The sequence below is a fragment of the Tamandua tetradactyla genome, chromosome 2 (assembly GCF_023851605.1).
Source record: "Tamandua tetradactyla isolate mTamTet1 chromosome 2, mTamTet1.pri, whole genome shotgun sequence".
NCBI lineage: Eukaryota > Metazoa > Chordata > Mammalia > Pilosa > Myrmecophagidae > Tamandua > Tamandua tetradactyla.
Genome location: NC_135328.1, coordinates 46051411 through 46078396, shown reverse-complemented (window position 1 = coordinate 46078396; position 26986 = coordinate 46051411). Strand labels below are relative to the sequence as shown.

At 43.4% G+C, this 26986-nt stretch overlaps 1 protein-coding gene, 1 long non-coding RNA gene and 1 other non-coding gene across 13 annotated transcripts in view; 1 reads left to right on the top strand and 2 right to left on the bottom strand.

Moving 5' to 3' along the window:
- Nucleotides 1-26709, bottom strand: LOC143669844 (uncharacterized). Of its 2 annotated transcripts, none has more exons than XR_013169092.1 (3): nucleotides 26421-26709; nucleotides 25334-25428; nucleotides 1-1019 (listed from the first exon to the last, which is right to left on the bottom strand). It is a non-coding gene; the product is annotated as an uncharacterized LOC143669844 (long non-coding RNA). The 2 variants fall into 2 exon arrangements; XR_013169091.1 differs by lacking the exon at nucleotides 1-1019 and adding an exon at nucleotides 19045-19184 and having other exon boundaries at nucleotides 26421-26706.
- LOC143675173 (U6 spliceosomal RNA) lies at nucleotides 8081-8186 on the bottom strand. Its single transcript, XR_013171417.1, has one exon. It is a non-coding gene; the product is annotated as a U6 spliceosomal RNA (small nuclear RNA).
- The window catches only part of DENND1A (DENN domain containing 1A), a 665083-nt gene continuing 664652 nt past the window's right edge, over nucleotides 26556-26986 (top strand). For 8 of the 10 annotated variants that reach the window (XM_077144365.1, XM_077144376.1, XM_077144356.1 and 5 more), the window contains exon 1: nucleotides 26556-26819. Coding sequence is in view for 8 of the 10 variants with exons in the window: in XM_077144376.1 (XP_077000491.1) it covers nucleotides 26803-26819 (17 nt within the window). In the remaining 2 variants the exon portion in view is untranslated. The remainder of the gene's footprint in view (nucleotides 26820-26986) is intronic. The other 2 variants (XR_013169077.1, XM_077144402.1) reach the window with 1 other exon arrangement.

Sequence of the window (26986 nt, the reverse complement as noted above, 5' to 3'; positions counted from 1 at the left end):
TGAACCTTACATCTTTTATAAAATCTGAAAAAAATCTGAATTTCAAAGCATATCTAGCTCCAAGTTCCTATCCTCAACAGTTCACAGATAATAGCTAATTTGCTTAATGCATCAGTTGTTCCTGAGGGGTGGGCTGGGGAAGGGGAAAAGGTCTAGGAAGTTTTGTGGGGAGGTGACGATTCCACTGAGTCTTGAAGTCGGAGGACAGGTTAACAAGGTGAACAAGGTAAGGAAGAACATTCCAGGTAGCTGGGCAGTCTATGCAAGAGCTTGTAGAAATGACAAGTCAGGACTGCATGGTCCACTATAGCTGGCTGCCAGAGGGTGAGGGGAGAATACCAGGCTATAAGACTGGGAAATTTGGCAGAAGCCAGATCACTGAGGGCCTTGCATACAAAACTGAGGAATTCTGAGTTCATCTTTTAGGCGATGGGGAGCCTTGACTTTTAGCAGGGGAGATATCAGGTCAAATTTGCATATTATGGAGATCCAGGTGGGCAAGATATGCTCCAAATGCCTTGCTGAAATCCAGAATCACTCTGCCTGCTGTCTCCCCCAATCCTCCCAGACCACACATGGAAATGAGGCTGCTTTGGCATGGTTTGCCTGGCACAACTCAGCTTCTAGAAAACATATCTGTAAGAATCGATCATGTTGTGGCAGGAAACCAACAAGGAAGCAGGCAAGTGTGACTTTAAAAAGTCGGTAAGTGAGGTTCTGTGGGGAACCTTCGACCTTGATTCCCACTGCTGCCCCATGGCTTCTGTGGCATCTTGGCTGCCCCGACTCCTGGGACATTCTTGGCCATGGGAGGGGTCACGGCTCAGCTCCTGGTCTCTGCTCCATCACGGCTGCCACACACTCCACAGCACCCATTTGTAGCCCAAATAGATACTGTTCACTTCTCAAGTTGGTTTCAAATTTTGCTCTTTTTGTTCCTGTTTTTCATTTAGCTTTTTTTGGCTGGTTCAAGTTTGACAGGCAATTTCAACACTGACTTTGAGGGGAGATAATATAGCCTGTAAAAGAGCAGAGGATATGTGTGTTTAGTGTTGTTATTGGTTTTGGAGGGACCCTGAGAGGACACATCATGAATTGAGTCCATCAGTCAGGTCCTTAGTTTATAGCACTCTATTGTCTTCTACCCAGCATGATCCACAACTCCCCCACCCTAGATTTTTTTGGTCTTCGAACCCCAAGACATCCATTCTCAGATGTGACCTTACAATCATCTTCTATACATTTATTTACATATATGTAAATATGTGGCATTGCTTGTAGTGTGCTTTTTAAAATACATGAAACAATATCATGTTATACACCTAATTTTGCTTGTTACTTTTTCCCGTAACGTTATTTATGAGTAGATGTAATTCATTCCCTTTGATCTGGTGTAATATTTCCTCACATGCATTTCCCACATTTTATTGATCCATTTCCTTATGGATGGGCATACACGTTACTTCCAACTCCTTATCATTTTAAACAGTGTTGCAAAGAGCATTTCGGTACTTGGCCAGAACACAAGCGTCACAATCAACTCAACCTGGGATTGAGCTCAGCTTCCACCACTGGCTCATCGTGTGACCTTAAAACAGTTTTCTCATCAGTGAAAAAAAAAAAAGAAAAGAAAAAAGTGGGTGGGTTAATAAGGACCCTACCTTAAAGGGATTCCCACACTAAACGGTATGCCCAATGAGGGCAAGCCCTTCTTTGCCTTATTCAGTGTTCCATTCCCAGCCCTCCCTCAGAGCCTGGTGTAAAGCAGACGCTCAATCAAATCGTGTTGAACAAAATGACTGTTGTAAGGATCAAACTAGAGATACAATATATGAAAGGGCCTTGGAAATGGTAAATGTGATATACTAATATGAGTTATTATGAAATTATTTAAGTAAAATTAATAATCAATTTATAATTCCAGTAAGATCAAACTTGTAAATGAAAATAATTCCAGGATTTACATTTTGCTTATGCCCCAGCTTCTTCTGCCTAATACTCTTCTTACCTTCTTCCTTCACGTCAAGAAACACTTTCTCAAGATTTATCCAGTGGGCTTACCTAGGGGTTGAGAAATTGGGACTGGCTTGCCAGGGTGAGGTGAGGTGGCCTAAATAGTCCTCTTAAGACTGGTGCCCAGAGATCACTCAGCATCCAAAGGCCCCCCCTGGACCACCTGGGCCTATAAAACCCACTAGGCCATGCGCCCACCTCACTAAGGTGTTGTGAAGATTAATTATGACTTGTAAAGGGCTTTGAAGATGAAACGCGCTTGTTATGGAAATAAACGGCTTGAGATGAAAAGCTTTCTTCAAATCTCCCTTTCCTTTCTTCTCTTCCTTCGTGCCTTCTCTCTTTCTGTTCTTGCCTTTAAAGGGCCCCAGATGAGTTCAGAGGTGAGGGTAACCTCACCAAGGCTCCTGTGGGAAATAAGGGTTTAGTGTAGACTTCCCCTAACAACCTAGAGATGTGACTTCTTGCTATCAGTTTTAAAATTTAAACTCCCGCTTTATTTCCTATCTGACCCGACTAAGCTGGTTCAAAATACATTAAACAGATTCAGCAATGGGGCGATGAAATGCATTTCTGATACTGAGCTTTTTGCTGCCAAATTTAATTACTCAAATTGTTAAAAATAAATTTGGTTTCTTCCCCCATGCTTTCCCAGATTGGAAGATATTGGAAGTGGTGGAAATGTGAGCCAAATGCCTTCCAGTGGTGAAGCGGAGAAAGCAAAGCAAGCATTAGTGCTAGATATCCCTAAGTTCAGAACCCTGCTGAGCCACTCCCCAGCTGTGGGTGTTATGTAACCCCTTGGAGCCTCAGTTTCCCCATCTGTCAAATGGGAATAATGACTCCTATTACGGTTTATTTCAGAATTAACTGAGTGGATGCAGGAAATGCACATAAAAAGCTCCCAATAAATGTTAGCTATTAATAAGTATAAAAACGAACCTGGTGAGAAAGGTGGTATCTTCCTCACTTAACAAATGAGCAATCCAAGCTCAGAAGGGTGATGTGTCTTGCTGTGACCTTGCAGAGGGAATGTGGTCCACTGGGATTCACACCTGGGTCTGTCTGATCCCAAAGCCCTGATCAGCCACATATGGCCCCACCATTGCATGGGAGTTTGTTTTCCAAAACCTAAACGTACAGCAAATTCCAGCCCAAGCAGAGAGAGAGAGAAAGAGGGAGCCCAGGGGAGTGCTGGAGCCTGGAGGATGGTTGCTCCTGCGCCACTGAGTTGTTTAATCCCACATTTCTGCATTACATTGGCATTCCATATGTTCACTTCTTGTTTCCTGGTGATGTTAACACTCACTTGGCCGAGTGGGGAGTGCCGGCTGGAAGTGTTTTTTCTCAGACATTGCAGTGGGATAAAAATGCCCTGGTGGCTTCAAGGGCTCATGCCACCCCAGGGGTACTCCAATAGTGAAGGGTCTTCAGGCTGCTGAGCCTTTCTTTGGGTCAAGGCCCACCAGCCTCACCGTGGCTCTCCCCAACACCAATTTGGCCAGAGCCTTGTGGAAGCCAGGACTTTTGTTCATTTTTATTCATGTCTCTCCATGCTCCCCATTCTTTCAGTCAGCAAATTTTTAAGGAGCTCCTACTATGTTTCCAAATGTTGCTTAATAACAATGGCCCTAGTCAATGCGGACCACCTGTGCACTGAGTTTTGCACCTTCCAGGCACCATTTCATTTAAATCTTACAATAGTGCTTTGGGTTATTAAATATTAGATATCATGATATTAAATAGCATCACCATTTTGCACTTTAAGAAAAATGGTTCAGGCAGAAACAATTGGTTAAAAAAGGACTAGAGTGCAGATTTCCCCTCCACTGTCAGTGTCTTACCCATGACAGCATACTGCCTCCTTGAGGGCATGCACAGTATCTCAAGCATTCTTTATACCCAGCTTCAGCTCAGCATTCAGTAGGTGCTCAATAAATGTTTGCTTTTGAAAAAATAATTTAAATTCTGGATAACCATTAAGATGGGTACAATGATTTGCAGTTTTCCAAATGCTTTTCACATATGGCTGTCTTACACATTGGACAGCCGAGATAGGCTTTATGATCTCAAGGAAAGAGTAAGAGGCTGGAGCTTAGATAAGACTCTAAATGCATCAGGAAGATTCCACACCCTTCAAGCATGATGGAGCTACAGGGCAGAGAGGTATCTGTCTGCTTAAAAAATATGGACATTACAAAATACTAAAGCCTAAGTCAAAATCATATGCCCAGCACATGTTTTCTGAAAACATTCACACTTCTTACACAGTTGGTGTGAGGTTTCATATATTAAAATTATGAAACAGCAAAGCAAGATGTGAGAGGGAAAGATGGAAAGAGAACAAAGTAAAGTCAACCTTGTCACCACCTCTCTTTACCACAGTTCCCTTTCCAGAAACCTCTCGAGGGTCCAAGTTTCCAACTCAGATTCTTCTAGAATGGTACAGCTTGTGTCTGGGAACCATGCTATACACAGGCAGATTTGAAGATCTGGAGCCTGAGTCAAGTCCATAGTCAGCTACTTTCCAGCTGTGTGAACTTAGAGATGACTGTCTTTGACCCCAGTGTCTATATATGTAAAATAGAATGAAATCACAGGCTTTTGGGGATGATGAGCATGTTTTATAAATTGCTAGGAATATTTTACTTTCTTTTCATAACTGTAGGAAATAAAAGTTGTGATAGTAATTAAATATAATTGTTACAATGGGCAGAGTAAATTAGATTTTCCTTATTCTGTAATAATAAGCACCCCCCCAAACACCAGTGGCTTGACACAACAAAAGGCTTTATTTCTCACTCATGCTCCATGTCCATCACAGGAGTTCTGTTTATTGTGTTCACAGAGGGACTCAGTTAAAGCAGCCGCCACCTTCTTGTTTCTGGTCTTTGCATCCAAGGGGAAACAGGAAATGGAAGGATCTCCCAGTGATAAATGCTCTGGCCTGACCAGGGAAACTTTCCAGAAACTTACAACCTCCAGATGGGTCCCTGGACCAGACAAGTCCTGAAATGCAGAGGGCCCAGCCTCTCCAGAACATCAACTGGTTCCATTCCCCTACCCCATATTATCGACTGCCCCTTCCAACATGGAAAAGTTAGAATGGCCATAACCCAAATAGCCCCGAAGAGCGGGAGAAAGATCAAAGATGATAGTGGGGTTATACAGAGAAGATAGGGTTTAACAAATGAGTATGATTGCTGAATCATTATACTGATATTTCTTTTAGTCTCCAGTACCTTAAAGCAGCTAGAAATAAAAACCTAAAATTGTGAAATTATTGTAACCCATACCAAACTCTGAAATCTGTTCTACAACTAATTGTTGCGATGTACTTTGAAATTTATTGCTTTTTTGCTTATGTTATTTTTTCACAAAAAGGAGAAAGAAGAGTATAACAGAGAAGATAAGATTTAACTTATCTTCAATATAATGACTGCTGAATCATTATATTGATATTTCTTTGGGTCTCCAATGTCTTGGAACAGCTAGAAGAAAAACAAAAAATCATGGAGCTGTAACCCACACCAAACTTTAAAATCTCTTCTATAACTACTTGTTAAAATGTTCTTGGAAATGTATTGCTTTTTTGTATATAGGTTATATTTCACAATAAAAAAAGTTGGTAAAAATAAAAAGGAAAAAAAAAGTTCTGGCCTGGAAATTACGCCTCACTTTTGCTCACAATTCGCTGGCTAGAACTTGTCACATGGCTCTACCCAACCACCAGGGGGCCAGGAGGTGCAACCTTACCGTGCACCTAGAAAGGGAGGGAGTTAGAAATATTTGTTGGTTGGCATCTACCATCCATTGATCACTTAATATGTGCAGGTATTGAGTGTTTTTCAGATATGTCATGTAATGCCCTCAACAATCCTCTGAAGCAGAGACTTTTATATTCAGTTTATACTTGAGCAATCTGACAATAGAGATGCCATATGACTTATTCAAGGCTGCACAATGAATAAATGGCAGTCTCAGAGTTTACAGCCAGGAAAGAGCCCCTGCTTGTTCCCTGACCTGGGCTTCTGCACTAAGGCAGGTATACAAATGAGGAGATCAAATATGTTGCTGAACTAATAACTAATTTAACTAAGCTTCTCCTGTGTATCAGTCCTTTTACATCTCAATTATGCCTGAGAGTTAATTTCCTTGTTAATGATAAAGGGTCCAAGGCTCAAAGAGGTTAAATCACTTGCCCAAGATCCACAGCAAAAGTAGCTCTTGAATGCAAGTCTATCTGGGTCTAAAATCTGTGCTTGTTTTACACTCCTCTGTCCAGCTCTTCCCTATTATTTATTGTAGTCATGACAGTACTGTGCAGTGGTAGGCAGACGGATGAGAGAGTGCGTTAGAGACAGATCGTGGCTGGGTTTGAATCTGGGCTCTATCACTCCCTATAGTGTGTCCCTGGCCAAGTGTTTCACCTCTCTGGGTCTCAGTTTCCAAGTATGCAACATGGAGCTGATACTTGTACCTAGCTCAGGGTATTGCTGTGAGGAATAAATGAGATCATCCTCATGATGATAATAATAGCCAACATTTATAAGAATTGAGTCTAGATACTGTGATCAGGGACTCATTTTTTTTTTAGCTGTGTATTTTGGAATAATTTTAGACTTACAGAAAATTTGCCAAGGTAGTACAGAGGGTTTCCATATAGCCTTAACCTATCCTTCCCTAATCTTAATATCTTACATATCCATAGTACATTTGTCAAAACTAAGAATTTAATATTAGTACACTACTATTAACTGAACTGCAGACTTTATTTGGATTGCCTCGGTTTTTCCACTAATGTCCTTTCTCTAGTCTACAATCCAGCCCAGGATCCCACATTGCCTTTAGTTATAGTGTCTCCTTAGTCTCCTCCAATCTTTACATGCAGCCTCTCATCCCCATTTTTTTTTTTTCAGGGATTTCTCTGGTGGGAAAGTTTAATAGTTCCATATTTTTTCTCTAGTCCCTCAAGGGACTTTGCCAATACTTTTTAATAATATGCTTAACATACTCTGGAATGTTTCTGGGTGTTATATTAAGCTATACAGAATTGCAAGAGTGCATTCCTAATTCTAGGCTCCACATGTTTAGGTTGTTTAACTGAACTGACCGGGCAGGTTAAGTTAGATTGTGTGCTACAGAAAATCTAGATTTTGTACAAAATAAATCTCTCTTCCTTTGGCCTCATACTGTAGGTGAAGTTCTAAAATACAGACAATATCATCCTTTACCCTGTATTCTGATTTACCTTAGTCCCAACCAGCTTGGCTTCGTTCTTATCTCTAATTGAAGCTTGATCTCTTTTTCAGCTTCTTTAACAGTTGTTGTACGTAGCAATGCTGACTTTCAGAGCTGCAGAACTCCAGCTCTGAGGCTTGGGTGTCACACAGGCACCTAAACTTCCAGAAATATACCAAATATATACCTATGGCACAGCATCTCAGAATTTAGAGAGAGCACTTAAAGCTCAGGAATAAATGTGACTGCTGTAAGAGCTTACACAGTAGGCCCCAATTTTCTTAAAAGTATTTTCTAAAAGAGATCATACAATATTTGTCCTCTTGTTTCTGGCTTATTTTGCTCAACATAAGGTCCTTATGGTTCATTCACCTCATCGCATGCCTCATGACTTTGTTCCTTTCTGTAGCCACACAATATTCCATCATATCTATACACCACAGTTCACCCTTCTGTTTCTCAGTCAATGTATCCTTCAGTCACTTCCATCCATTGAGTATCAGGAATAATGATGCCATAAACATCAGTATGCAAATGTCTATTTGAGTCCCTGCTTTCAGTTCTTTTGAGTATATTCCCAGTAACGGGATTGCCTACTCATATGGCAACCCTAAATTAACCTTCTGTGGACCCACTACATTATCCTCTGGAGGGGCTGCCCCATTCTGCTACCCTACCAACATTGAATGGGTATACCTCTCGCTCCAAATTTTCTCTAGCACTTGAATCTTTCTGTTTATTTATTTAGAACCTGCAGATTTTGTTGAGATATATTTATATAGCATATATTCTATCCAAAATAAACAATGCTTCCCAATATCTTAAAAAAAATATGGAACACTTCACAAATTTGCATGTCATCCTGTGCAGGGGCCATGCTTATCTTCTCTGTATTGTTCCAATTTTAGTATATGTACTGCTGAAGCAAGCACTCACCCCCATATTTAAATTGAGGAAACTAAGTCTCCAGGTGACGAAGTCACTGGCCAAGGTTGCACAGCCAGTAGGTGGTAGAATTAGAATTTGACCCCAGGTCTGTCTGACTCCGATGCCTATGTCTTTACCATTCATAAAGAAATCCAATGTTCCATATCAAATCAGTGCACAGAGAATAAGACGCTCAGAGGGGGAAAAAGACTAAAGCACAGAAAACTGGCTTTACAGCTTTCAAATACTAACTCAGCATGATCTGCTCAAACTACAGGCAAAGTCCAGGTAATCTGTTTAGTGAGGAAGAGACTTAAGCTCGTCAGTGTGCACCTTGGGAGCTATGCAGAGGAATTGAGCTCAGCTCTGGCTTAGGCACTGGCAGATGGGTTTCCCGGAGGAGCCAGACTAGAATGCCCACTCCCTGACAGCAAAGCCCATTGCAAAGGGAAGGAGTAATGAGGTTGGGGGTCAAGGACAGGACCACAGAATTTACCTAACAGCTGTTCCCTGGCAGTGTCTCCTAACAGAGCACAAAGTAGAGCCGCTGCAGTCAAACTAGCCACCACAATTTTGGCCTTATTAACACCCACCATAAATTGTCTCTGCCTGTCGGGCACTTTGAATGTCCAAGTTCCAAGGGGAGAGAAATGGGAACTAAAGAGGGTGCCTGGTATTCTGTTTCTGCAGGGGGAACAAAGGGATCCAGTTGGATCAGCCAGACCAATGCATGCAAAACTGAAGATGACCCCCTAATCCTGCCTGGACTCCCCAAACCTGGGTGTCAGGCCCACGTGTGGCAGCTTCAGCACAGGACAGGGTGCAGGCAGTTACCAGTGCCTAAAAGTGCCTAGTGTGTGGGTCAGTGAATGAACCAACTAATTTGCATGTACTTTAGTACCTGGCACCAAGTGTGGCACCTTGTAGGGGCTCATGAAATAGCAAAGAAATTAGTCAATTGATTTGAGATCTGTGCCGACATGCAGAGCTCTGACTGCCACTTAGGAACTCTGAATGCTGGACGACCCAGTGGGTGAGCTGTGTCTAGATTCTCCACAGAGAGGTTTCTAGTGGGTGGATACTATCCATTAGCACAGAGAGATATTGCCCCATAGTGCCTGAGAGCACAGAATCTTAGCATGCCTCTTAACCTCACTTATAAAATGGGGATGAGGATAGTGATAATATTACCTACTTGAGAGACTTGGTGTGAGGAGTAAATGAGTCTCAACACACACAGGTATGCATTGTGGCATTGCGTGTGTTTTAATCTGGTCAGCTAGAATGTTGGTTTGTTTTTATTTTGCATAAGCAGGCACTGGGAATCGAACCCAGGTCTTCGGCGTGGCAGGTGAGAATTCTGCCATGGCGCCACCGTTGCACCGCCCCTAGAACTTAGATTTTATAACTAAGACTGACCCAGTCCCAATTCTGATTTAAATGCCTCTAGACATTGGATTTAGTGATTTACCTCTCTGTGTAATCTATTATACAATCTAAGTTAGCTAATATTAGTGAGCTGGGCATTAAAAAATAACACAGAGAGTCTTAGAGTGCATCACACAGAGTAAAGAAAAGTCCTGCTTCATGGTCCTGTTATAATACACATACTGGTGTGTGGCGGGGTTCTGGGTCACAATGCAAAATAAACTTCTTACAGTAAGTCACAGTAAAATGTTTGAAAGCCATCGCCTCAGGAGAGAAATTCTAAACGTCTTCCTCGGCAGAGAAGAGGGTTGGCCGGCCCCAGAAGAGTTGAGTCATCCACTTCTTCCTTCAGGCCACCGTTGCTAAATCATCTCCCCTGGGAAGTCTTCTCCCTCTTCTTCCAGTCCCACATGCCCACATGCGTATAGGTCTTCAGTTTATTCAGGAAACGTATGGAGCAAAGTCAGACGGTCACTGCCTCGGACCTTCTGCACTCTTCAGCTAATGTAACCCTTTCCACCAGCCTGTAACGGTTGTTCTCAAAGTGTGGTCCCCAAGCAGGACCAGTAGTACCTCGTGCTTATCAGAAATGCAAATTCTCAGGCCCTACCCCATACCTGCTGCAACCAGACTCTGGGGACCAGCCATATGTATTTTATAAGGCCCTCCAGTTGCAATCTAAAGTTTGCAAATCACTGCCTTATGAGGAAACTGTTTTGCCTTTGAGGGTGCCCTCAAAGGCAAAACAGGCTCAGAGAGAGGAAGAGACATCCCCAAGATCACCCAGTCAGGGTTCTAACCCTCTCAACATAAGGGAGTGTATTTGTTTATATTTCTGTGCATCCCAATAGACCCTGAGTCCTTCTGGGCAGGAGCCAGGACAGAGGCACTTCTGTTTTCCAGCTTTTAGTGTGGATCTGATAGACAGGAAGTGCTCCACAACCCGCGCTGGATGGATGAAGGGCACTCACCAATCAAAAATCAGCCCAGGTGATGTTTAGTAACATAGGCCACAACTATAGCAAAGTTGATATTTGTATTGACTTTTTATTGATGTTTTGAAAATCCACACAGTTTTGATAGTTAATCAAATGGTATTTAAGACAGTGTTTAATATTTAGAATCTAAGAAACTCTGATATCTGTATCTACAGATTTTTTTCCTTCTTTGCTTTAATTTTAGATTGGTGTATGAAATGTATTGTACAAACAGGCTTTACAATGATTACTTAGATATATTTTTTTAAATATACCTATGGATAAGCTAACAAAGATCTCCATTTTAGGTGGCTAAGATTTTCACATGTTTATTATAAAACATTTGTATCTTCATGTTCTCCTGAAATCAGGAAAATGTTTAGTAACATAGCTCATTACTATAGCAATGTAGTTATTTGTAATAACTTTCTACCTGATATTTTGAGAACATTCAATTTTGATAGCTGATCAAATGGTATTTAGGTTAGTGTTTAATATTTAGAATTTAAGAGCTTGCTATCTGAATTTGTAGATTTTTTTCCTTGGGGCCTTAATTTTAATTTGGCTTATGAAACTTACTGTGTAAACACAGTTTTACGATGATTATATGGATGCTTTATTTAAGAATGCCTAAGGTTTAGCGAACGACATCCATTTTTGGTGGTTCTATGTGTATGTTTGTTTACTTAAATAAAGAAAAAAATCAGCCCAGGTGAATGCTCTTATCAGGTTCCAGCTCATCCACCCTGAGCTGGAAGAGTGGACGCACAGGGAATGTAGAAGGCTCACTTCTCGATAGGAAAAGCTCCCTACAGTCCCTCGGGCAGGTTGTAGCCCAGAGAGATACTATGCTGAACTTTGTCTTCATTTTTGAAGGGTTATCAGTTCCAAGTGAGGGGGGAGGGGTTGCCAGGAAATGGTTAACTAAGAAAGCTGAAAATAATCCTCTATCATTTGTGAGACTTTCCAATAAGGAGAAGTCGTCACAATTAGACAAGGCACTAGATTTTTGTGCAGACTGCCAGCTGTCACTCTTCTTGACTAGCTTAGATCAAAGAAACGTATTTTATTCCCATAAGTTATTAGACATGATAGGGCCATTAAGTGGAGATATTGTCATAAGAAATATGTTCCTTGCTTTGAAAATAAACATCTCACCTTTGCTTCTTTCTCTTTGTGAAAAGCTGATAGAAATCAAACTATTTAACTTGGGCCTTTCCAACATGCTAGCATCCTGTCATCTTCCCCACCCCAATCAGATCTGGGATTTCAGCTGCAGTTATTCTAGCCCCTCCTTCACCCTCCCCCACCTCGCTTCTGAGTCTGTGTATGAGTTGGAACTATGGGGCTGAGAAGCCAGGCGGAGCTATCTGTGAGCTGTAATCTGTCCTTGCTTCCACCATTTATAACAAAACTTGCCAGTTGTCCTGAAGTTCTGCTTGCTCTGAAAAGAGCCCATTCTCAGATATCTTTCCAAGTGCTTGTTGTTAGCCTTTTTTCATCTCTAACCTACGTCTAAAAGAACCCACTCTTCATTTCTACAGGTAAAAAGGCAGCTTGTTTGGACCAAAAATGGGACTTGAGTTGATAGCTTCTGCAGGGTGAAGCTGTTTACTTACATCCACTGATTGCATAGGAACTGAGAGCTTCCAGGAAGCAGATTTGTGTCATATCTCGGGGTCCAGGCAGGAGAGAGGGGGCAGGTTCAAAGGGAGTACTTAGCAAGGGTTTGATCAAGGGATTATTTTTCAGGGTAGGCAGGGCTAAGGGATGGTGAAGCATCCCAGGATTAGCAACAGCAGCCAACCATTACTAGACCTAGATTTGAAGAGACAATGGGAGGGAGAAGTTACTGGAATTTGATGAGAACCATGGGGGAGGGCAGGGACCACCCGTCAAGAGCTGTGGCCATAGAGAGAAGAAGACAGCAGCTGCCAAACCACACAGCAGGGAGGGGGCCAAGGGAATAACTGCCTCCTCTCTCCTCCTGCCCTCCGGTCTTCTGCTGCCTCTCCTGTTGTCTGAATGCAACCAGAAGCTGGACAGCAAGGGAGGTTGGCTGGTGCGGTCTGAAGTGCTCAACCTCCTGGCGCACAGCGAGTGGAGAATGGATCTGGGGGTGGGGGGTGGGGAACAGAGAGTACCCAGCACGCACTGTACCCCGCCCACCACTGGAGTTTGAACACTCTCAGACAAGATAGACTGGGGTAGTAGAGATCCTGTAAAAGCTATATTGCAGGGAGAGGATGAAGACCTTGAGAGAGAATTTACTATTGAGTTGTTTGGCGTAATGGGTGAGACTTTACAAAGAGAGTAAGCCTTGGGCAGAGCCATTGTTTTGGATCCCACACACAGGCCCTAATAAAACTCACTCTGGGACTCTGCTGTCCTGGTGGCAATCCTGTGCTTCAGGGAGCAGAGGGCTATGTTCTTGAATTGAAAGAACTTAAATACATCACTGAATTCTGTGACACTTGGAGCTCAAACAGGCTTGCTGAGCCCACCAACTGAGCATGACCCAGAGCAAGTGGCGTCCTCATTTCACCAGAGTGATGAGGTGGGTGGCAGGAAATTCCAACTTTCCTGCTCCTCTGGTAACTAGAGGGTTGGTTAAGCCATGAGTGCAAAGGCTCACCTGGAGTGACCCCTCTGTGGAGGTGGGGGGCCCTGTTGAGTTCTGGTCCGTCTAGGTGAGGAAGTGAGCAATGTGCAGGTCTGTAACTTGGATACAAGTAAGCACCCCTGGGACTCCCAGAATTGCTTGGAACTGTTAAGTCCTGGACTTCTCGAATCACTAAAGAGAAGACTCAGAAACACCAGGCATCAGGTATTAATGTTTGTGTGACCTGACTGTACTTTTTCTCAGGCAGCTGAAGCCTGGGACCTTCTCCCAACCTTGTGGCTGCCCTTCAAGGGCAGGGAAGGCTCTGGCTCAGAGAAGGCACCCCCAGCAGGCCACGGAGGCCACAGATATGCTCTGACTCTTCTCCATCCGGGTCCTGCATCGCTCCCTTTGCTTCTGCCACAATGGCCTCTTTGGTAAGCCTGAAATCATCAAGCTGGTCCTCGCTCCAATAGCTTTGCACCTGCTCCTCCCTCTGCCCAGAATGTTTCCCCCAAGATACGCACATCATTCACTCTCTTGCCTCATTTAGAGTTTGGCTAAATATTTCCTCCCCAAAGACCTCTTCCCTGAGCACCTCACCTAGACATCCCTGCTTCCCACCCAGATTTTCCTATTCTCTGCGTGTCTATTAAGAGCTGAAATTATCTTGTTTTTGTTTTGTTTTGTTTACTTGTTTATTGACAGCTTTTCCCTGGCTCCGTGAAAGCAGGGATCTTGTCTCATCTTAGAACAAGTGCCCAGCACATAGGGTCTGTATTTGTTTTTTTTTTTTTGAGGGGAAATTCATATAACATAAAATTAACCATTTTAAAGTGGACAATTCAATGGCCGTTAGTACATTCACAATGTTCAACAACCATAACCTCTATTTAGTTCCCAAACACTTTCGTTATCTCACAAGGAAACCTTGTACTCATTAAGTGTCACTCCCCATTCTCCCTGCCCTCTAGTCCCTAGCAAACCCTAATCTGCTTCCTGTCTCTATGGATTCACCTATTTTGTATATTTCATATCAATGGAGTCATGCAATATGTAATCTTTAATGTCTGGCTCTTTTCACTTAGCATAATGTTTCTGAGGTCTATCCATGTTGTAGCATGTATCAGGACTTCGTTCCCTTTTATGACTGAATAATATTGCATTGTATGGCAATATTATTATTAAATACCACATTGTGTTTATCCATTTATCCATTGATGAACATTTGAGTTGTTTTCACCTTTTGGATAAAGAAACAGTGCTGTTACATTCATGTATTTGTTTGAATACCTGTTTCAATTCTTAGGAGTGGAATTGCTGAGTTGTATGGTAATTCTATGTTTACACATGGAAGCTGTGCCAGTTTGAAACTATTATGTACCCCAGAAAAGCCATGTTTTAATCCTGATCCAGTCTTGTGGGGGCAGTCGTTCCTTTTAATCCTGATTCAAAACTGTAGGGTGAAACTTTTGATTAGATGATCCCCCACAGAGATGTGATGTGCCCAATTGTGGGTGTGGCCTTTTGATTGATGGAGATGTGACTCCACCCATTCCAGGAAGGTCTTGATTAGTTTATTAGACTCTTTTAAAAGGGGAAACGTTCTGGAGGAACCTATGATGTAGAAGCTTGGAGAACAATTGCTTCAGAGCTGATAGAGACATGGATGCTGGGAGATGCTTGGAGTGCCAACAAAGAAAGAGGATACCTAGACATGGGCAGAACCCAGCAAACATGTGCTTTCCCATGACATGCTAAGAAAACCAGAACCCAGTGCTGTGCCCTGGAGGAACTAAGTGAAGGCCCGCAGACACTTAGAGAGGAAACCACTGATATCAGAAGCTGAAAGCAATGAATCAGGAACAAGGACCAGGAGATACCAGCTACATGCCTTCCCAGATAGTCCTCCTCGAGCCAAGGTATCTTTTTCTGGATGCCTTAGTTTGGACATATTTTATGGCCTAAGAACTGTAAACTTGTAACTTATTAAATTCCTTTTTAAAAAGCCATTCCATTTCTGATATATTGCATTCTGGCAGCTTTAGCAAACTAATATAAAGCTTTTAATATTTTTCTAACGAGTGAGTGAAAGTAAGAGTGAATGAATGAATGAAAAATTCAGGTCTTTCCAATTCCCAGGCTCCCTCTACTCTGCTATCCTATCTGTAAGAGGGAGGAAAGGGGCTGAAGGACTCTGCACATCCTGAGGTCCAATCTACCTTTGGACAGCGTCATACCCTGACTGACATACAGTAAGTGCTCAATAAAAAATTGAGGCATGTAGAAGTAATGCTGTAGTGACCATCATTGTGCATTTATTTTGTCCACATCGTTATTAACTCCAAGTAGATTATGTAAGGGACAATGACTTTGTCAAAAAGAATGAACCTCTTAAAGGTTTCTGACACATAATACCACATTGCTTTCTGAAAAGGCTGCACAATCTTCACCATCATTTTTAGAATGTCTGGATCTGGATTAGATTATTCCACCAGTGGCTGGTTACCTCCTGCTTGAGGAAACTTTCTTCTACCCTTGTCTCTAGTGAGGTGGGTAGGAAGATTATTATTGCTGCTGCTTTCCCATCTCTGGGACTCACTTCTCCACCTGGAAGATGTACCCCAGGTATGTGTGTGCTTCCTGGGACTCCAGGTCTTCTTTCTCTTGGACACTGGCCCCCACTTGAGCTCAGGATACATATTCCAGCCATTTGATATCTCTTTATTCGTGGGCCTCAGGAATGCAGCCTGCTGGAAATGAGGCTAAATTTTCTTCCAAAGAAAATGCCCATTTGGAAAATGACTTCCCATGCCTGTGCAGGCACTTGCCTTTCTAGGGAGACGTGTCAGAATGTGTTGTGCTTGGCTGCAGATGAGGACTGGATGGTTTATTACTACCATTAGCCATTATTTGTGTGAGGCTGTAGGTGTACACAGTACACTACAATGCCCAGAGGAAGCTGCAACACAGGGTAACAGTTCTGCCCTCAAGGGCCATCCTGCCTTGGCTGCGGGTAGGAATGGGTGCCATCAGAACAAGGTGGATTTGTATAAACCAAGAAGGTCTGAATGGTCGGAAGCACGATTTGAGACAAGGGAGAGGAGGATTTCCCAAATGCTTCCATGTGCCCTGTGGTACACCGACATGATCTCATTTAATTCGCTGAACAGGCCTTGGATTTAGGGATTTTTATCTTTATTTTCAGGTGAGGGGAAGAAAGGATTGACGTTTAGACTGGATGCTCTTTCTCCGCTATTTCCTCAGCGTTTCCCAGCTGCCCCGAGGTCAGTGGTAACACTGTGAATTTATTACCTGGGTCAGGATCACAGGAGATGGCAAAATGGGCAACAAGGGGGACCGGAAAGAAGTGCTTTTTGCATTAGAGTCCTGTCTGACTTGGGCTGAGTGCGTGGGCTTTGGAACCAAGCAGACCTGGGATTTAAATATCTTCTCTAACCCAGGAACCTGGCGTGAGTGGTTTCTCTCTTAGCTTTCTCTTCTGTCAAACAGGACAACAATAACTTCCTTCCTGGTGGTGAGGATTAAAGGAGACAATGTGTGTACAGTGCTGGCACACAGGAGGTGCTTGGCAATTGCTGGTCCACCACCAGAAAGAGTTGAGGAGGAACAAGGGAACAAGGTTGGGGAGGTTTTGTTGGAAGCTGTTAACTATCTGTAAGTCACTGATCAACCCAGTGCCTCAGTTTCCTCATCTGTAAGAGAGGGACGATCAAATATCTTCCTCACGGGGTGGATGTGAAGATTTATGAGCTCATACAAATAACACATTTAGATCAGTGCTTGGCACAGGGTAGGCTCTCAATATATATCTCTGCTATTATTATTATCTTATCCCTTTTGACTTTAGGTTAGATCAGGAGGTCCCACAGAATGAATCAGCCATTTGTTAGGGGAGCAGGGGTAAGTAAAGGTCACAGTGAGGTATGTTTTGATTCCCTACATTTATATATTGTAGGTACAGGTGCCATAGTATTATTTATTGTTAACATTCAGGCAGAGAGGAGGTGACAGCTCCCTTTCTCCTCTCCCTCACCCTCACCCTTTTTCTTTTCCAATTAACAAATATATATTGAGCACCAACTATATGCCAGGCATGGTGGTGTAGGCTGAATCTCTGCCTCCTGAGTCTTATCCTCAAACAACAAGGCAGGTACCATCTACACCCCGTATTCCGCCCAAGCTTTCCCTCAGATAAGAGAGAAACCTAAAGACTTTCTTTGGTGTCTTGATGAAATCTGAAACCAAACATGTAGGCACATTGTCCCTTGCCACTCTTCAGCCAGATAACATTTCCTCTTCAGTGAGGTGTCAGCTCAAACCTCACACGCTCTAGAAGATGTCATTGGCTGCCCCTGCCCGTGGTCAGGTCTCCCATTAGGTGCTTCATTACCTTTTGGACTTCTTCATTTAACTCATGGTGATTTGCAATTATTGTGATTTTTCATCATGTTATTTAGTATTCTCTCCCCTAGACTGAAAACTCCATGAAGGCAACGATCATATTTTTTTTTCATTCCGTATCTCTCAGCTTCCATCACATTGCAGCTGGTAAGCTTATTGAATGAAGAAATGGGTAGAAAAGAACGCATTCTGAGAGCAATAATTGAAAATAAATGGACACACATATTAAAACATTTTTCTTTCTCTTGAGAGGAAGCAGCTGGGATGAGAGAGCAGAACTATGGCAAATCAGGTTGAGCTGAGTTTCAGGGCCAGATCAAGAAAGGGATAATTAATTTTCTTATTCCCTTCTTGTTGCTGGGGTGCTGAATGAAGCTGAATGTGGGCTTTGCTGGGCCCCGAGTCTGATTGAGTGAAGCCCCTTAGGGTCTCTCCACAGGAAGCTGGGCCTCCTGTCTGCCAGGTCTGTACCTCTGTCTGGGGTTTCACCCATTCTTTCATGTCTGGCTCCTCCCTCAGACTCCAATTGAAAGAATCCCCTTCTGTCTACCTTTGTTTTCTGGAAAGTGCCTCATCTCCCTGGGGAGGCTCAGGGCCTTGTCTCTACTCAGGTGTTGGAGACCTGGGACTGGATTTGCCTGCAGGCCCCAGGTAGGCCCCTCTGCCCCCAACCCCCCAGACCCCAGTGTGGCCTTGTCTCCCTTCCTCAGTCTATGCCGGGCTGAGCGGGATTCGGCGACAGTTCCCATCAAACTCCCAAGCTGACTGCAGACATTTGTGCTGTCAACAGAATTGCAGAAAATGCAATTCGTGTTGTTAATGAGCAGCTTGTTTGGGTAAACAAACCAGGTGAGGTGAAAAAAGTGATGCTCTCCAGTAGGAAACACAAGTGAACATTAGCCAGATGGACAGCCGCGCATTTCCACACTCTTCCTTTCCAGAGAGGCTCCGGGTGGCTGGAACGGACAGTCCCTGCACTGCATGGGAGCCAGGGCTCTCTGCACACCTCCTGCCTGGCCTGGGCTTCTTCCTGAGGGAGAGGAGCCCCTTTCTACCCACATCGCTCTGATTCTGGCATCACACCTCACATCCTCTAGACCTTTACCTGCTTTATCATGAGTCCTCAGCACCAGGCAATCCATTTTATAGGTGGGAAAACTGAGGCTCCAAGATGAGAAAGAGGCTTGAACCCTGCCAGCCTGACTTTTACAATCTGTGGTCCTCCCATTACCCCACATAGTTCTTTGCCGTTTTTTCTTCTGTTTGTTCTCATCCCTGCCTCCTTAGCCCCTCTTAGTTTAATGGAAAAGTCTGTCGCTGCAACTCAGGACCTGTTCCCTGCAGACTGTGAGACTGAGCAAAGCTTTAACTAGGATGGCACAACTTCCTGAAAGTTTATATCATTCAGGGAAACACAAACACACACACGGATATATCTTTATTGTACAAATGTGAATGATTCCGATAATTGTAATGACTAAATCGGTCCCACACACAGACAGGATCAGGGAAAAGGACGTTTGGGTTGCAGGCTCAGGTCTACATACGTTTCTGGCTCTCCCTCTCCATTGCTTAAGAAAAAACAACAACAACAGCAGCATTACATTCATATGTTATAATGCTATGAGTTATTTTCCCCTTAGCATTCAAGGGTAAAGAGTCCATTAAGCTGTCATCGGCCACATTACCAGCAGGAGAAGTCAGGGCAGACAGTTTGACTTTAGCTGCCTGGAGCACACATGCTCTGCCCTGGGAAGAACACTCTATGGTGTCTGTGTGCAGTTTTGCCCAAGAAGCAGAAATAAATTACTCCAACTGCTATTAGAGAGATGATCTGGTTGTGGAGGCTTGCTGTGAATGCATCCACCGTTCATTACTGAGCTCTTTACATGTATTATATATATATATAATATATTTATTTTAAACTACAGAAACCCTGCGACTTGGTGTGAGAAAGAAACTGTGTCACAGAGCCAGAAGATGGTATATGCTGCGGTTTGAACTGTGATCTTCCTGATTTCAAATCCTGTACACTTAGCCGCTAGATTTTGCCGCCTCTCCTCCAAAAGTCTGTGATATAGTCCATACAGATGGCCTAGATAATGAAGTTCCCCAGTTTTTGAGGGGTTACATATTCCATGTCAGGCCCATGGATTATCTCATTTAATCTTCACCACAATCCTAATAAGGCAAGTGCTTCTATTATCTTGATTTAACAGCTGAGGAGACTCATACTAGGGAAATGGGAAGGGACTTGACCAAAGTTACCCAGCTCAAATGTGGTGGTTGTGTGTGAACACAAGGAGTTTGTTTTTTTGCTTTGTAACGCTGCCATTCAGCTAATGATACAAGTCCAGACACAGAGGGGTTACCACAGGCAGCTGCCTTTTCTGAATTCAGATTAGTTTTCACTGAGCAGCTCAGTTTTTCCTTCATGTAAGTGGAAGCCTTTCCTTTGAATGAACCAATAGCATTCAAAAAGCAAAAAAATAATTTATGCATATTAGCTAATGAGGGTGCTGTTCAGGATATTTTTAGCCAGGCTGTGTGTGTGTGTGTGTGAGAGAGAGAGAGAGAGAGAGAGAGAGAGAGAGAGAGAGAGAGAGAGAGAGAGAGAGAATGGAGCTTGGTGGAAATTGTTTCGGGAAGAGAGACAGCTTAGGAATCAGACAGCCCTCAGCTCAAGTCTCAGATCTTACTGCTTTTGGCTGGGTGATTTGAGGCATATCACCTCATCTCTCTAAACATATATCCTCATAAAATGTGGATAATAGTACCAACCTTTTAGGGGTGTGTAATACTGAGGATAATGTAAATAAAACACATGGTTATGGTTACCAATTATACTTATAATAATTATTCATTTATAACATATTTATTATTGCTGGATTATCAGTATTTACAGATAGAATCATTTTATGCTTATAGTCATACCATGATGTAAGTACTAGCAGCATTTCTGTTTTCCAGATGGGAAACTAAGCCGCAAAAAAGTTAAGTGATTTTCCCTAGCAGGGTCAGGATTCAACCCCAGGCAGGTGTGCCACTAACCACCCTGCAATGTTACCACTATTATTCCTAGATGACTTTCATCATTAAAAGTCAGAGCTCAATAGGGGGTTGGATCATCAGTTTTGGGAGCTTCCTTTGGGAAGCTCAGGAAGCCACCTATAATTAAAAACAACTCTGTTACTAAACTGGGTCTGAGGATCTCCTCTCCTAGTGTCATTGTTACTCTGATTGACCAGCAAAACCACTGCCCAGACCAAGAGGCCAGAGAACCAGGATCTTAATCTCTGACTGGATATTAAGGTAAATCCATCATTTCACTGTCACTTATTTTATATGTCATGCTTTTTTCTTTTGTATGCTGTTTGGCAGGGTCACATTTCATTCTTTTTCCATGGGAGTACCCCATCATTGCAGCACCATTTGTTGAATTTTTGTTTGTTTGTTTGCTTTTTGTTTTGTTTTGGGAAGTGCATGGCCTGGGAATCAAACCGGGTCTCCTACATGGCAGGTAAGAATTCTACCACTGAACTGCTCTTCTAATACCTGGATGCCTTGATTTTTGAAGTGGGAGAAATACTAGGATTAAGACTTAAGAATTCAACCAACAAATTTTCCTGCTCACAACTAAAACACTAAAATGGCTATGTGAGGTGTCAGCCTAGGAAAAAATAATTAATGCATGCATATGGGAAAAAAGTATAAAATAAAAGAAAACTAGCAAGACATTTTAAGAGTAGAGAATAGGATGGGGAAGAGTCCTGCAAACTCTCCAGCTGACTTCCAAAAGGGTAGAGGCACATGGGGACCATCTTCAAAATGTAAGAGAAGAACTGAGGGCTTCTGGAGTTTAGGTCTGGGTCCTGCCTAAGAAGTTGAGTCAATCAGGGAGTAGTGGGAGCAGCCAGAGGGCAGGGGGTACCAAGGTTCCTGAAACCACTGGAGGTGGTTTGAGAAGAACCAAGGTCATGGTTGTGAACACAATGCATGCATCAAAATCCTCAAGGTTAGGAGAGGAGGAATGTGGGAGAATGAATGACAAGGCAGTGAGCTAGAGAGTCTGGAGATCTAAGGAGTAGGGGCAAGGCAAGGGGATCAGAAAGCATGTTCAAGAAGACAGAGGTCCTTTAACAGAGTCTCTATTAGGGGTAAGCAAGATTGCTGAAAAGGCCATACCAGGCCAGATTCTGCACTGTCCAATCAACAGTGCTTCTTATTTATATCCATATTTGCAGCACCAAGTGTGAGGCACCAAACATACAAAAGCCCATTGGGCAATGTTGGCTGAATGCTACAAGCATGGCAGGGGAGAGGGGCTGGATCTCAGTTGGGAACAAGAAAGAGTCCTAAGCACAGGACCTGGCACATGGTAGGGATTTGGTAAATGAATGAATGAATGGTTGATGATGCTAAATTTGGCTGTCCACGTGCTAACCCTACTCAGCCAAATGCACTGGCTGTGTCCTACTCAGCCAGCTGGCAGGTGTAGGATCTGGAGCTGGAGGGAGGTGAAACTCGGGGGAGGAGCAGCAGCCTGCTAAGGGCCTTCTAGGTACTACTGGTAATTCAATCTGTATTGGCATCTGGATAAGGCTTAACTCAGTGGTTCCCCAACCTGGTTGTGGATCTGCATCTCTTGTAGAGTTTGTTAAAACATAGTCTCTGATCTTATGATGTGAATGAGAATTTCAAGGATCAAATTTCTGGACTCCGTATAAAAACAAGCATCACTGGTGATTCTGATACACAAAGCTAGTTATGAGAACCAAAGCCTTACATCATCAATTTTCATTGATATTTCTTACAATTAAGCTTTTATTGGTGGTTTGTTGTTAAGAAAACTATTGTCTTTGATTGGGAGTTATAATATTTAAACATTAAGCCACTACCAAATGCAAGACTAATCTATGTACATTTCATGTATTAACACATTTAATTCTCGTGATGACCCTATGAGGTCATATAATAGTACCTATAAGGAAGGTACTATTACCCCCATTTTACAAATGAGGAAATTGAGTCTGAGAGAGGTTAATAATTTGCCCAAAGTCACACAGATCTTAGTTTCCACAGGAAAAGACATAAGCATATCATTTTAAAAACATGTATAGGGCCACGGTGGCTCAGCAGGCAGAGTTCTCACCTGCCATGCTGGAGACCCAGGTTTGATTGCTGGTGCCTGCCTATGCAAAACAAAACAAAAGAAAACAAATATATATAGCCAGGAGAGGACTGCAAATGAACTACAGTACTACTTATTCTTGTTTTGTATTTTTTTTTAACAACTGAAAGTTATCATCAGGAAAAATAATGTTTGATGAATTAATGAATAAATCAGTGAGGGAAAACTACAGCAAGAAAAAACATTGTATCCTAGTTTGCTAACAAATGAATCCACCATTAGCATTTAGGGCATCCTGGCTCTGTCACTCTCTAGCTCTTCCATCTCAGGTAAGTCACTTAAGCCCTCAGTGTTACCAGTTTCTTCACCTTTAAAGAAAGGGCAATAGCTCCTCCTGATTATTGAGTTCCAAGTTTTACAAAAATTCATTAAATTAAATTAGAAATAAAATTAAAAGTTTAATTAAAAAAAAAAGACTACAACCACAAATAAATATACCAGGAAAAGGCCATAACAGATTCTGACCTAGAGGCATTTGTTTTGCAATTTATGTTGTGTACAATAACGTATTATATCTCCTGGGTCTTGCTGTCCTCCCCTCAATTGACAGTCCCCTAAATTCTAAGCAGAAAAACCAAGTAAGAGTGAGGGCAAGATTAGAAACTGAGGAACATCAAAGTGCCAGTGTGGGTGGTATCACACACATTGTTGGATTGGATTTTTATCTGTTAGATCTGCTTAATCAGCCTATTTTGACAACAGCTGAGAAGGCAAAGTTCCTAAACCTTTCCTCATCACCAGAAGATTTCAATTCCAACAATTGATTATGCTGTACTTGGCAGAGAGCTCTAGTTTTATTGAATGACTTCAGAGTCTCCTAGGTTTAAAGGAATTATAAAATAATAAATCATTGAATTATAGAATTTTAGAACCAAAAAGGACACTGGAGAGATAATCTGGCCTTACTTTGTGTACAGAGATATTGAGGCCTAGAAAAATGCAATGGCTTGCCCAAGGTCACATAGCCAAGCAGAGCTGAGACTGCTGGCTGTCTGCCATTATCTGTCCTCCCCCTCCCCTTTGGAAATGACCCCCTACCCCATCCCTTTCAACTGTGCACATGTTTGTCTGGAATAAAGTTTATATTTCCTAGCCCCTCTTACAGTGATACGTAGTTGTGTAACTAAGTTCTGGTTAATAGGATGTAAGTGGAAGTAGTGTGAACAATTCCCTGGAAGTGCACTTAAAGGTCAGAGGATGAGGGTGGGGCATGTCTTTCTTCTCTCCTGCTGGATGGGCTGCAGATTAGATGGTGGGAGTTTAGGTAGCCGTTCTGGACCATGAGGTGGCGACTGCATGTGGAGAATGGGGGAACAATAAAATAGAATTCTAGGTCCCTGGTTACCATGGAACTGTCATACCAGCTGTGGAAGGTACATTTCTAGACCTTATATGAGAAATAAACTTCTATTTTATTAAGCCACTGTCACTTCAGTTTTCTATGATTAAAGTTGAACTTAGTTCTAATGGACACTGAACGCAAACAATAGAGTTAGGTTGGGAACCCAGGTTTCCTGAATCAAACTGCAGGACATTTATAATTATGATTATTACTACTAACAATAAAATCCAACTGTCCTGTGTTTTGTATATAGTTGTTGCTAATAATTTTGAATGCTTACTATTTGCTAGTCATTAAATACTTTATATCATTAACTTGTTTAATCCTCATGCCAATTGAGTAAGACAGATGCCATTATTATTATCATTTTTGTCTTATAGACAAAGAACCTGAGGCACAGAGAGATTTAATGACTTGCCCAAACCCAATGATTTGTCTGTTTTGTAAATGGCACAGCTAAGATTTGAACCTAGGCAGACCCTATACTCTTAACCCCTCCATTACACTGCCTATTATGAACTCCTCATCATCCTCTATACCATTTTACAGAGCAGAAAACTGAAACAGACAATTGTCTAATCATTTGCTTAAAGTCTCTGCTAGTTAGTGGTGCAGGCAGCATTAGAAGCCAGACTCCTAACTCCCAATCGGGTACTCTCTCTCCAGACCACCCTGCTGTCTCAAAGGCCACCTGGGCAAACATATAACCTCCTGACACCCCCCCCCAACACACACACACACACACACACACACACACCACCCACCAGGCATGCAGACATTTTTGTGGCCAGGATGGCTACAACCTCCTTTGAAAAGCAGCCAACTTTGCCCTTCACCAAATAACTTTGTTTTATTTTTAGTCTCCTGCACAGAGCTTTTGAACTGGCTATTCATTCCAGGGAAGATCTTGATAACAACTCTTCCTTGGAGGGGATTCATAGGAAGCAAGGTGAATAAACACCACAAAGTTCCTGTCTGTTTAGCAGAACTTTGCTTGCAGGGGTATTTAGAAGTTGGTGTTGGCGTCTGGGTGCAAAGACTTCGAATTTGAAGTGGCATTTTGGATATTTTCACTTTATTATTTTAATTCATAAAAGTTCACACTGCCTTCAACAACCTCAGGATATAAGCAGAAGAGAAAAAATTAATTTTATCAAGAAGATAAAGATAAATTTTCTATTACTTACCTTTTTACTTTCTTTGCTGTTTGTACGTCTATGGATTTAGGACCACTTACTACAGCGACTGGAAGGGAGTGAGACACTCCATGAACTTGCAGGAGCTGAAAATTCCATTTTAATGGAAATTGTAAAAACAAAAAGAGCTAAAGAAGAGAGAGGAGGAGGCAAGGGGTGGGGGGGCGGAGGGGGAGAAGAAAGCTTAATCTCAAACCCTTGAGTCTATGGTATCTTCTGATTTGTGGGGTGAGCCAGCGGTGCCACCCTAAACCATGACTATGCCACATGGAGTTAACCTGGGTGCTAATTTCAGCTTCATCAGTTGCTAGCTGTATCACCTTGGGCTCATGCCTCAGTTTCCACCTTGTGATATGGTGAAAAGGGGGATAAACACAGGATTATTGTGAAGATCGGTGATAATCTATGGAAAATACAGCGCTTGGTTTAGAGAGGGCACTCATTCACCCACCCATTAAATGGTAGCTTATATTAAGTTTCTGCCCTCAAAATGACAGATAAAGGGAAGTTTAGTTCCTTAAGGTTAGGGCAGAGCTGAGCCATCATATGGGTCCTAAGAAGCCATTAGATGACTTCCCTATGGGTATGCGGGGCTCACTTTAAAAGTCTAGGGGGAGAAAGGGTGGAGCAACGGTGGCTCAGTGGCAGAATTCTCGCCCGCCATGCGGGAGACCCGTTCGATTACCGGTGCCTGTCCATGCGGAAAAAAAAAAAATCTAGGGGGAGAGAAAGGGGTCTCCATGAAGGAAGTGGGTGGTGATAAAAAGCAGAGGGTTTCTGGCTCCCTGAAGTAACTGTATGGTTGATAAGGAATTTTCAAAGAGAAGATTCGTGTCTTCATCCAGGCCTGAGTGGAAGGTAGATTCTCTCCAAGCCAGAGTTTCTGGGTAGGAGGACTCCATAGGGAAAGAATGGGTGAAGATTACTTTGGTGAACCCTGCGTCTCCATGGGATTAGTCTTTGCAACGGGGGTTGTGGGCTGAGGTTCCTATAGGAAAACAGTGGAGTGGAGGTCTGTAGGGACCTGCAAGGAGAATCCAAACAGTCCTGGGGCAGGATGCACTGAGCTCCGACAGACCTGTGGGCGGATGCTTCACTTGTTCTCCCCCACCGCGATCACAGCCGGCCCAGCCTCTCGCGAGCGGACTACACTTCCCAGTAGCCCCCGCGGGTGGTGGCGCGGGCGGGCGGGGGCGGTAGTGTGAGAGGCGGTGGGGGCGGCGCGCATCGGGTACGCGCGCCGGCGACCATGGCGTTCTCCCGGCTGGAGCGAGTACATTAGCCCCGGGAGGCGGCGGCGGCTACGGCGACGAGGGAGCGAACCTCGAGCGGGCGGGCCCCAGCCTGAGGGAAGGGAGGAAGGGGCGGGGAGAGTGCCAGAGGGAGGCCGGTCGGCCGCGGGCGGGCGGGCAGCGCAGCGCCGAGCAGGGCCCGTGGGCCCATGAGGAGGCCCGGGGACCATGGGCTCCAGGATCAAGTGAGTGCGGCCGGGCTGGGCGCGGGGCGGCAAGGCCGGGCGAGGGCTGCAGGGCGTGGGCTGCGCGCTGTGCGGGGGACTTGTTGCCAGGACCGGAGGGCGCCCCGCGTGACGCCGGCATGAAAGGAGGGGGACGGTTGCCATAGGGATCCAGGGAGGCGCGAGGA